At 46.6% G+C, this 12,554-nt stretch overlaps 1 protein-coding gene across 2 annotated transcripts in view; it reads right to left on the bottom strand.

Moving 5' to 3' along the window:
- WWP2 (WW domain containing E3 ubiquitin protein ligase 2) overlaps positions 1-12,554 on the bottom strand; it is a 151,731-nt gene that overhangs the window by 91,828 nt on the left and 47,349 nt on the right. The window contains exons 5-6 of one of the 2 annotated variants that reach the window (XM_032611982.1): positions 3,305-3,442; positions 1,015-1,111 (exon numbers count right to left, since the gene is read on the bottom strand). The exons of the other annotated variant lie outside the window; for it this stretch is intronic. Of the exons in view, the coding sequence (XP_032467873.1) occupies positions 1,015-1,111; positions 3,305-3,442 (235 nt within the window). The remainder of the gene's footprint in view (positions 1-1,014; positions 1,112-3,304; positions 3,443-12,554) is intronic. 2 annotated transcript variants of the gene reach the window in all.

Genomic DNA, 12,554 nt, shown 5'->3' with positions numbered 1-12,554 from the left:
ATTTTGTACATTGTAATAAACAATAAAACAGGTCCCCGGGACTTCCCTGGTGGTGCATTGGTTAAGAATCTGCCTGCCAATGCAGGGGACACGGGTTCGAGCCCTGGTCCGGGAAGATCCCACGTGCCGCGGAGCAACTAAGCCCGTATGCCACAACTACTGAACCTGCGCTCTAGAGCCTGCGAGCCACAACTACTGAGTCAGTGTGCCACAACTACTGAAGCCCGTGCACTAGAGCCCATGCTCGGCAACAAGAGAAGCCACCGCAATGAGAAGCCTGCGCACCTCAACGAAGAGTAGCCCCCGCTCGCCACAACTGGTGAAAGCCCATGCACACAGCAACGAAGACCCAACGCAGCCAAAAATAAATAAATAAATTATTTATTTATTTATTTAAAAAAGCAGGTTCCCAACCTCCTCCCCATCTCTCAAATACACTTAAAACTATTCCTCTGCCTGGGAATTCGGTGACCGTGGAGAGGAGTTTGCACCATTAACACAGGTATAAGATGGGAATGTCGGTAAATAAAATTAAGTCATTTGGGATGTATATAACAAGTATAATACAGGTCAGACTCTGTGTGCAGGAGGTCTTAACCAACACTCCAAAGGGAATCATGGATCACCCCCTGCAAATAGAAATGTACAGACAGAAAATTTCACATACAAGGAACCACTGCTCTAAGTGTTCCTATGTGCATCCTGGAAGGATAACTGTGGCTACTGTACCTGATGCCTAAAAAGCAGTCAAGCTCTGTTCAACAGTTCCGCTCAGCCAAATAACCAACTGAGTCAGTCCCAAGCTTTGTCAAGGCACCCTTGACCCTTCCGAGAATCCTGAGTTGTGTATTCCTCTCTGGGCCGTCTTAACATACTTATAAGTCAGTTATAAGCTCTCTGGAAATTTCCAACAGTTTCTAACATAAATTGTTCCTCGCCGCTTCCCAACATGTTTTCAAGAGCTCTAAGCAACTTCCAGGCTCCTCCTCATTCACAAGGAGGGAGGTGTCTTACCGGGATCTCCCACCAAAGCAGTTTGTGCTGGGGGGCTGGTGCCGGTTCTCTGGAGTGACAGCCGTCCCGCTGGATTCTCTCGAAGGCGGCTGTGAACCTGGAAAAGGGAACAATCACCAAAAAAAAAGGCAGAAACGTTGAGAAGCTCACACCTCTGTTTGAGATGTGGGTACAGGAACAGCGCCAAGTGCATGTTTTAAAGTTACCCACCCCAGGGGGACACCAACGGTCCAGCAAGCTGCAGCCTCCAGCATGACAAGGACAGGGGCGGCTGGGTGAGGTCTGATCAGGGCTGCAGAACAGAGGGGCTCAAACCTGGGAAACAGCTCTTCCCAAGACCTTCAAGAATGTCTAAGGCACTTACAAGCGTGTTGCCTTATACGTTAAATGAACCACACCCCGTGAGACAGAGGATAGATGCTGGCCATGCAAAGTGGAGGCAAGGCACTGGGGCATCTCTCCACATGGCAGCAACCAGAGAGCTTTTAAAAAGCCAAATCAGATTCGATCTAAATCAAATCATGAGACTCTCCTGATTAAAAACCCCTCAACAGCTTTCTACTTCTTAGGTTGGGGTTCACAATCCTTACCAAGGTCTTCGAGGCTGTGTGACCTGACTGATATCACCTCCCAGCACCTCCTTCTCGCTCCCCACGATCCAGCTGCCCTGGCTGCCTCTGTACCCGCTGCAGGCCACGTTCGCTCCCACCTCAGAGCCCCTGCATGTGAGACCCCTCCACCTCTTACTCAGCTGCCCCTACACCCCACACCCCCCCGCCTTGGCCTGTCCAAACTCCTTGTACTCCAGCAGGACTCAGTTTCCTCAGGGAAACCTTCCCTGGCCCCCCAATTTAGATGAGATTCCCCCTCAAGTAAAGGAACCTCATACCACCCAGTACTCTTCCTTCATAGATTTGTTCACAGTTACAGTTATATAATTATTTCTGTGTTTACTCATTTGATATCTAACATCCCCTGCCCCTGCCAAGTAGATCACAAGCTCTAGGGAGTAGAGACCATGTGAATTTTGCCCCTGATGTCTGGCTAGCACCTGGTCCAAGAGCTAGTACATACCAGGTGCTCAGCTGTGGATGTATGTGCTCAATGAGTGAACGATGCAGGTTTTTCTAGATGTACCAAAAGTACCCCAAGCACCATGGAGGTTAGTTGAGGGAGGATTCTCAGAAGTCAAGGCCCATCCAGTCACTGAGATTCCAGTCAAATGCCCTTCAGATAGAATTCAAACCCCACCCCTTGAAGCTACAGAAAGCCTGCTTGGGGCCTGGAAGGTGCCATAGTTACATCACGCTTAACAAGAAAAATTATGGAGAAAGCCAACCGGTTTTGGACCTCAGACTTCATGAAGTAATTTCCTGCTAGATCCAAAAGTGACTAATTTCAAACTAGATGAAAAGAAACAAACCGCCAACATTCAGGACAGAGCAGGAGACACTCCAATTTCCCTGCTTCTTGCCTGTATTCAGCTAGTGTGAATCTCTGAGACACACAGTTCCCCTTTTCCAACCAAGACCATCTCATAAAAGACACTCTCAAGCTCTCCAGGAAGTTTAACTGGATTGGGAAGAAGAAAAATGGGCCTAAGTAACATTTAATAAAGATGTTTTATTTTACAAAGTCCATGTGGGCTGAAAACATGTTTTTCTCTGCTCTAGAACCAAAACAACAACACGCTTACAAAGGCTTGGTATTTATTTTGGTCCTTTAACAGAAAACAGTCCTTGAAAAATCATGTCCTGATTGTGATCCATGATGCTAAGAAGTGTCAGGGGGCTTCCCTGGTGGCGCAGTGGTTGAGAGTCTGCCTGCCAGTGCAGGGGACGTGGGTTCGAGCCCTGGTCTGGGAGGATCCCACATGCCGTGGAGCGGCTAGGCCCGTGAGCCAAAACTACTGAGCCTGCGCGTCTGGAGTCTGTGCTCCGCAACAAGAGAGGCTGCAATAGTGAGAGGCCCGCGCACCGCGATGAAGAGTGGCCCCCACTTACCGCAACTAGAGAAAGCCCTTGCACAGAAACAAAGACCCAATACAGCCATAAATAAATAAACAAAATTAAAAAAAAAAAAAACAAAAAACTGAGGCTCAAAGCAGTTAAGGGACTTGCCCAGGACCCCTAAGCCTCAGTTAAAAAAAAAAAAGAAGAGTCAGGGCTGGCTGTGCAGTACCCAAACCCAGGTATCTGGTAGAGAACCAAGATCTGGGCACCTCCTCTGCCCCGCCCTGCCCTGCCCTGTCCCATCCCGGCACAGCCCTGGGAAGCAGGGCGGCACTCACCATCCGTCACGGCGCTGCCATTAGGCACGCTTCCCAGATCAACAGCCGGCCCGTCCAGGAAAATTGTCAGCTCACCACCCGAGACAACACCGCCTTTGTTCTCTGTCTGCAGGTTCAGGGTCAGCTGTGTGTTCTCCACTGTTGGACACAAAAAGCAACATGGATGGACAAAAGCAAATGCACACTGAGTTCAGATTCTGTAAGTTATAAACTCCCACTTAACCGACTCTGACTTTCCTGGCAACTTTTTTCTACATCTTCAAACTTGTCTCGTGGCACAGAAAAAGGAACGGGAAGGAATATGCCTAACTGTCACCATGGTATCAGGCTGGTGGGGAAAGCTGTGCTCATTTTTTTCTGAACATTTTATATCGTTAGGTTCACTAGGTAATTTCTACTTTATTTATTTGTTTGCTTATACCTGCAGGACCGTAAGAAAAGAGTAAGAGATACTGACGGCATATAGAGGAAGAAAGCAGTTACAAATAGCATCCCCCCCACCCATAGGAAGAGGGGTGGCAAAAAGTATCGAAACAGGTCAGGAGACCCTAAAGAAACGTTATCAGGAGTCATCTCTAGATAAAGGATTTCAGGGACTTATTATTTGGGCTAAAAAGTGTTTTTTAATTTTCAATCCGGAAAATGTTTCACTTTGAAATAAGGCGGAAAAAAGTTTAAAACAACAAAAGTTCAGTACAAGCAAGTCAGCCCCATCGTTACACGGTCCTGGGTAAGTCCCACAGGGAGAGACTAGTCAACACCTGGCTCCATCAGTGAGGTGAGAAGGCAGCTCAGAGTCACCCAGCCCCTGGAACACTAGGCAAATTCAGCCCTGTGGGCGAACAAGAAACAGAACTAACTGGCACGAGGCAGAAGCACCAAACCCTAGGCAGGCTGGAAACTGCTGCACACACACCCCTGACCCCACCCACCAAGCCTGGCCGCACCGAATGGCCTCCATCCAGTTACTGCTGAGGACCCAGAGCCTCCAGTTCAGAGCCGTTCAATAATTACCAAGAAAGAGCAGCGTTTATGAGGATTTCCAAAGAGTATGCAGCCCTTCCACGCCACCCCACATCTTACAAAGCCAGACCAGGAAAGTGCCACATATTCCAACCTCCTTCCCCACCCACAGTATCCATCAAACCGCCACTTCATTTTCTCTCTTTGTTGCTACTGTATTATTATAAGCTGGCTTTCTAGAACAAGGCAGGGTATGTATAAATAACTACCTCCATGAGCATTTCCTAGAGACAACCTCCCCTCACCAAAAAAGTCTACCCTGCATCTCTCCAAGAAACAGACACAGCCCTTTAAGAACCTAGCAAAAAAAAAAAAAAAACAACAGTCTCAATCAATTCAAGGATCTACTATAATAAGGTAGAAACCAGTTTTCCCTCATGTTTTCAAGCTCTTGAAGCACCTCTCCCTCCCCTTAACCTTTCTTCCCTGTGATGGATCTCTCCAAATCCTTTTGAGTCTGTTTTCAGTCAGTTTTACTAAGGGGCTTGGTGAGTTCCAAATATTTCTATAAAAGAACACTTGCAACCTGAAAACTAGCTCCTTCAAAGGTCCAAGAGAGGGAAAGAACTGAGGCCTTTCAACCAGCACCACATGCCCGCCGTGCAGATGAGCCACCTTGGAGATGGATCCTCCAGCCCTGGTCTAGCTCTCAGATGACTGCGGCCCAGCCAATGTATCGAGTGCAACCTCGTGGAAGATCCCAGGCCAGACTGCCCAGCTAAGCCGCTCCCAAAACCTGACTCACCGAAACTACGAGGTAATAAATATTTATTTATTTCTCTAAAGTCAAGGAGCACCTCCCTACTCTATCATACTGAGATCCAGGGTATAAGTCCCTAGCAGGCAGCAAAGCGCAGAGGTCGAGGGCGGGTACCAGTCAGACAGACTGCATTCAAATCTCAGTTCTGTCTAGTACTATGCGGTACTACACAAATTACTTAACTTGAGCTCTGGTCTCTCTACCTTGCAAAACAGGAGCAGTAAGAACACATTGTTCAGGGAACACATGTAATGAATTAAACAGCACCTGGTAAGTTCCCAATAAACTGTCATTTTTATTGTCTCCCTGTTGACTCTCCTGTTTTTAGGCTGAAAAGTCCTGATTTCTCTCAATCTAATTTTTTCATTGTATACTTGCTCTTCTCCTGACCTTTCCACGCCTTTTTCAGCTTTCGACAACAAACTCCAAGGTCAGCAAAAATCTTCCAAGATCACCCACATACCTATCACAAGGATGTATGGTCCTCTCATCTTGTATCTAGGACACTTCCTAAAGATGTCCGGTACACCACTCTTAGGAAACATGCCGGGATGAGAATTCTAGAAGGGCTCCTTAATTCCCTCCTTGATATCTCAAAGGCCATCACTTTACAAATGGAGTGTGGGTACCTTTCCCCTCCTTTCTGGAAGAATGTTAATATTCAACAGGAAGCTGGAAGAGCCCAAGGCCTCTCGCTGCTAATTTCAACCTCCTAACAGCCACCCTGCCACGGTCCTCTGACAAAGCCAGGGGCAGAGCCCACATTTTCCTCTCCGCGGCCTCAACTCAAAGCTCCAACTCAGCTCTTCTGTCTGGTTTACCTGCTCATCATGTCCAGCAGTCATTATATACATATAGGCTTGGAAGTTACCTTGCAAATCTTAGAGACACATCTGACCTTCAAAAGAACCAGTGACAGGGGAGGTTTTTTTTTTTTTTCTTTAAACTAAGCTTTTGAGAACAAAATGCTCTACTGTTCTATTTACTTAAAAGAGAACAGTTCAGAGAGACCTCTAAGCATCACTTCAATCATAACCAAGTGATCGAAGTGAGCATCACTCAGAGCAAGACAACTCAACACCCACATGTTTCCTGACATGATACAGGATGAAGTACACAACATCACTTTTTTTTTTTTTTTACGGTACGCGAGCCTCTCACTGCTATGGCCTCTCCCGTTGCGGAGCACAGGCTCCGGACGCGCAGGCTCAGCGGCCATGGCTTACGGGCCCAGCTCCACGGCATGTGGGATTCTCCTGGACCGGGGCACGAACCCGTGTCCCCTGCATCGGCAGGCGGGCTCTCAACCACTGTGCCACCAGGGAAACCCACAACATCACTTTTAAAGTCTTCTTTCAAAAGCATTTAACCTGAATCCAATCAAGCCTCGAAACCTCTTTCCCAGCTTACATGAAATAAGGGGATAGAGGAATAAATTCAGTGATACCACGAGGAAGCAATCAGACCAGCCCAGAATATGGGACATCCATACTGTAACCATCCCAGACTCCTCAAAAAGTCAATGTCATTAAATAAATTTAAAAGGGGAGCGGGGGCAGGCAGGAAGAAGACTCTTTTAGATTTAAAGGAACATAAGTACCAAATGCCTTGCATAAATTTTGACAAAACCTTGGTTTGAAAAATACATTCTTGGGACGATTGGAGAAATTTGCATCCAGACTGGATATTGAATGATGTCTGAAATTACTGTTGATTTTCTTAGGTTCACTAATGGTACTGTGGTTGTATTTAGGAATGGTCTCATTCTCGGGAGATCCAAGAGTATATTATGATGATGTCTGCACTTATTCTCAAACTGTTTTGTAGGAAAATAGGCTGAAGTTTTCAGGAGTGACGTGTCACGATGTCTGCAGTTTACCTTCAAATGGTTCAGGGAAAAAAACACACACACACCCACAGGCTCACACATACAGGTAAAACAAATGCAGCAAAATCTTAAGAAGTGTTGGTTCCCGGTGAAGGGCATTTGGGCATTCATTGTGTTATTCTTTCAACTCTTTTGTATGTTGGAAAATTCCACGATAAAACATTGGGAAAGGGTTGTGTTTTTTTTTTTAATTGGCCACAGCTATTAAAGAATTAAACCTCTGACAATAGAACATTGTTATTCTCTTAAAAAACAAAAAGAACACACCTGAGCCAGAGGAGCACTACAATGCATAATGGGACTAAAGAAACCATTAGCTAATTGAGTGACAGACTTGAGCATACAGGGGAGGCTGAAAGGAGTAAGTGTGGCTGGAAAACATACACTGGAATCTGAGCTATAAATAGCAGCATTAGCCACCTCTCCTCTGGGGCCCTCGGGTTTCACTGCAGCAACGCCATCAACTCTACAAAGGGCCTTTCTCTTGCACCAGGTCTTCCCCCACCTTTTCAGGCACTGCTCAAAAATCAAGAAACTGATGAAAACATGGGTGTAGTAAGTCAAGTTCCAGAACTAGAACCAGATTGAGCGTAGGAGGCTCACCAGCCACCGTCCACCTCATCCGGCCCTGCTCCATCTGTAATCATGCAGTCCACACGTGTGCAGCGAGCACAGACTCTTCTGGTCGGTGAGATTCAACAGGCACAGAACAGACAAAAAGCTGTGCCCCAGGGGGTTTATATTCTAGTTGGGGCAAACAGACACTAGGCAATGTTTTTTGTTTTTAAAGTAAATTGCACAATCTGTTAGTGGCAAATGCAGTAGAAAAAAAAATGAAAGGAGGGGAAGGGATGAAGAGTGCTAGAGGTGGGAGGAGGGTCTGGGGTGGCGAGAAAGTCTCGCCAGGAAAGTGACAATGGAGCAAAGACTTCGAGAAGGATGAGGCAGGGGAGCCACGTAAGTATCTGGAGGAAGGATATTCTAGGCAGAGAGAGAATAAGACACAGAGGCCCCAGATGGGGGCATGCCTGGCAGATCTGAGGAATGGCGTGGAGGTCAGTGTGGCTGGAGTGGATGGGGAAAGAGAGGAGCAGGAGATGAGGGTGGTAGGGAACTGGAAGCTCACAAGGAGGGCCTTGGAGCGCTGGCATGGTCGCTGGCGTTTACTCGGCGGGAGATTGGGAGCCACTGGAGGCTCGTGAGCAAGGAAGGGACGTGACTTCTGTTGCAGCGCAATCACTCCAGCTGCAGGAGGAGCAAGAGATGAAGCAGACAAGACCGGGGAGGAAGTCACTGCAATACTCCAGGCGGGAGTAGCTGGTAGCTTGGGCCAGGCGATTGGCAGTGTCCTTTTGGGGAGCAGGGTAGCAGAAGGGAGACTCGCCCTTTTCCCCCTTTCCAGCACGTGTTAGGAAAGCCCCATGGTTCCCCACCGAGCACACTAGTCGGTCCCACAGGGCCCCATCAGGCCCCTTGGAATCAAAGCTTTGGGCAAATCATAGGCAGGGGCTGCAAAAAGCACAAACGTAGAGCATGGCTGGGGGAAGTCAGATTCAATTACGACCAAGTGGAACATATACAATGAAAATATTCCGACGGCAAGAGACTTTAGTTCCTCCGAAAAACCAAAGTCATGAGCTCATGCTAACTTCAGCAAATGTCCTTCTTCTCTTCCTAAGTACCCACTGGTTACCAATACCTTGTAAAGCTACTTTATGGAGGTCAACATACAGCGGTAGGGCTGGAGATTAGAAGCTAGGGGAAAGAATTAGGAAAATCCTCAAGGACTGTGCCAGGAGATCCCTTAAAAGCCGGCACACCAGAAGAGACAAGAAGGACATAGCGTGTTTCCTGGTGGAAACACACACTACCTCATTAAAAAGAAAAAATAAGAACCTGGATCAGATCAAGTCTCTAGATCTAGATCTCAACAGGTATGAGATTACAAGAAAACACAGAGGGACAGAGGAAACATGTTAAAACACATTTCAGGGACACAAACAGCAAAACCCAATATTGGGAAGCTACAGGACAAACTGTCCAGTTCTTCAACAATGAGCTGTAAGGGATTAAAAAGAAGAAGGAGCACATATTGGTTTAAAAGAGAAAGAAGAAATTCCCTGGCAGTCCACTGGTTAGGACTCCGAGCTTTCACTGCCAAGGGCCCGGGTTCCATCCCTGGTTGCGGGGCGAGGGAGAGGGACTTAAGAGACTTAAGTCAATCCTGTTTGGATCTGATTCAAACAACCAATGGTGGGGGGAAAATAATGTGAAGACAGCTGGGGAAACGTTAAAAACTCTCTGAATATTTGATGAGATTAAATAATTACCATTAAGCTTCTCAGGTATGAAGCTGGTATCATGGTTATGGCTTTTAAGAGCCCTTATCTTTAAGAGATCCATACTGAAATATTTGTAAATGAAACATGTCTGAGATTTATGTCAAAATAACCCCGTGGAAGGTGGGGTGGGAATGGCCACCTGTAGCCCGCTGTGGATCTGAGTGATGGGCACATAGGGGTTCATGGACTATTCTTTCTACTTTTGTGTATTTTGACATTTTCCATAATAGCTTTTCTTTTTTCAAGCCAGCATACCTAAAGAACAAACAGTGACTGTAAACTAAAAAACTTACACAAATTCAATGCTACATACACATTTTGAAATATGAAAAGGTATAAAATATACAATCAAGCTGCTTAGGGAGTAGCTCTGATGCTAATTTTCCCTTACTTCAAAGCCTCAGATTTGCAAGTGGCTTCAGGTTAATAATTTCCTATTGGGAAGAGTTGTTACGTGCAACAAGGATGAGTAATATTTTTATAAGACTTACTTTTTCCCTTTCCTGACATGGACTTTTTCATATGCTGTTTGCATATGGTACCAATAAGTATAGATAAATAGGGCATGGAAGTTGCCTTCCTCATTCCGACAGAAGAAAAAACTACATAAACCAGAACTGCCAAACTGTGTCCCTTAGTGCAATTCAGTTAAGACCAGAAGCCCTGCCTGGGCAGTTTCACTGCAGTGTATGAAGGAACTTTCTGCTTTAGAATCTTCTATCATCACTGTCCTTCCCTGCTCTCACACCACCAAATGTATGTGCATGTATATCACGCTTATATCATTTAAGAGAAAAAGTATTTTCTTCCTAACTCAGAATACAAATGTAAGGATTTACCTGGAAATTTGACAAAAACAAAACAGGACACAAAGTAGGATATTTTTAAGGGAGACCAAGTACTCTCCGGCCAAGAGTCTCAGAAGCCCGAGGAAGATGTGATTGATTTGGCCTTAACAGAGCTGTTCAGTGGAACAAACAAACCTCCTTCTTCCGGCCTCCTTCTGCCCTCAATCCCATAGGCCCATCAAAAGAAAGTGAAAATAAACAGGGCATTCATTAACAGGTCAGTGTTCATTCTACACGTAGCTGTGAAACACTGGTGCACAGAGGAACGGAACCGGAGGAAATTCCAGAAGGGCAGAGAGTAAACAGTCTCCTTTCCCTTCCCTGGCTCCCCGTTAACTCAGACACACACAGACTGGAGGCTACCCCAGGTTTAAAGAGAACACTGTTTCACATTCCCTTCGCAGTAAAGAAAGCCAGAGGCTTCCAGGATTTACTGTTACGATGTCTCTTTGGCTTCCAACCTTAGCCAGAGCCTAACAAGAGAAAGCCTCTTCTACCAAGCTAGCAGCACGCTGTAGACACTGGAATTCTTGTTAGGGTACCAAGGTTGACTCTGCTTCACCCACCTTCCCTCGGCCCCCATCACTCAAGCCTTGGCAGAGTCTTCCCAGAACACATGGTGTAAGGAAGCGTCTACCTTGGCCTTGAAGCTTCTTCTGTAGGCTACTGCTTGGAATGTATCCTTAATTATCTCCAAATTAAAGTCTTGTCTGGGGCTTCGCTGGTGGTGCAGTGGTTAAGAATCCGCCTGCCAATGCAGGGGACACGGGTTCAAGCTCTGGTCCGGGAAGATCCCACATGCCGCGGAGCAACTAAGCCCATGCGCCACAACTACTGAGTCTGCGCTCTAGAGCCCGTGAGCCACAACTACTGAGCCCGCGAGCCACAACTACTGAGCCCAGGTGCCACAACTACTGAAGCCCACGCACCTAGAGCCCGCGCTCCGCAACAAGAGAAGCCACCGCAATGAGAAGCCGCACACCACAATGAAGAGTAGCCCCCACTCGCCACAACAAGAGAAAGCCCGCACGCACCAACAGAGACCCAACGCAGCCAAAAATAAATAAATAAATAAAAGTTTAAAGTCTTGGTTGACTGACGGTTGCATCAACTCCTCTAAAAATGAAAAGAGCTTCATTTTACAAAGCCAGTTTTTAAACTTTTATTTTTCTCCTCTTTTTCTTGTGCATTCATTCAAGAAGCATTTTCTGGGCATCCTTTATGTGCCTGACACTGTGCTAGAAGCTGGGTTATAATGAAGAAGGAAAATGGACATAGTCTCTGCTTTTAGGAATCTCACAAGTCAGTGGGAGAAACAGAAGTGACTAAATAATGTCACAAAGAAATGTAAAGTTGCAACTGTGAAACAGATTTCATGCAAGAGACCTTATGGTCCCATCAGTGCTGGATATTTGGCCTGGTCAGGGCATCAGGAAAAGTTTCCTGAGGAACTGACAGCTCAACTGTGATCTGAAGTTTCAGGCAAAGAGCTAGCACGTTGCGGGGTGAAGCAGGTTGGGGAAGAAGACCAGTCAGAGAGGCAGGAGCAAAGTCAGAAAGGAGTCCTGAGAAGGCAGGAAAGGGTGGGCTCCAAAGCATGGATGGAGAGTCTGCCCTTCACATGGGAGGAAGAGGGACGGCTCGCCTCCAACCACAAGAATGATGGAGGAGAGGTTAGGCACATGCATCCTCATTTAGGTACATGACAGATTCGTCAGTCATGATCGTCCTTATTTCTCTTGATTCAGGGTCACAGTGTTCTACAGTCCAAACCCCTGAAGCTACACATGCTTTTCTTTACTTACAAAAAAATAAAAAATAAAAAAAATGGGGCTTCCCTGGTGGCGCAGTGGTTGAGAGTCCGCCTGCCGATGCAGGGGACGCAGGCTCATGCCCCGGTCCGGGAGGATCCCACATGCCGCGGAGCGGCTGGGCCCGTGAGCCATGGTCGCTGAGCCTGTGCGTCCGGAGCCTGTGCTCCGCAATGGGAGAGGCCACAACAGTGAAGAGGCCCGCGTACCACAAAAAAAAAAAAAAAAATGCACTGACATAGACACTTCAGAACTGGCTATTCATCTGAGTCATCTATCTAATAAGGTACCTTATAGACAAAGAGTCCCTCTTGAATCAACTGAGGGTCCCCTTCACGTAGGAAACAAAAAAAAAGCCTCATGTGTCTTGGTGAATCTCACTGTTTGTAAAGCTATAGCCTATTTTTAAAGTGATTTAGAGGAAATAAATACAGATCTGGGAAAGCTGCATTTTTAGGATAAACTGTCAGTTCACATTAATTACTGTGGCCTTGTCATTAGAGCTCCTCTATCCCAAGGCGGGGGTGGTCCTCATCACCCATTAATTCGGAGGATTCCTAGACTAGTCCCATCTGAGC

The sequence above is a fragment of the Phocoena sinus genome, chromosome 19 (assembly GCF_008692025.1).
Source record: "Phocoena sinus isolate mPhoSin1 chromosome 19, mPhoSin1.pri, whole genome shotgun sequence".
In the NCBI taxonomy this organism is placed as follows: Eukaryota; Metazoa; Chordata; class Mammalia; order Artiodactyla; family Phocoenidae; genus Phocoena; species Phocoena sinus.
Note: the sequence above shows the minus strand (reverse complement) of the source record. Positions and strands in the feature narration are given on the sequence as shown.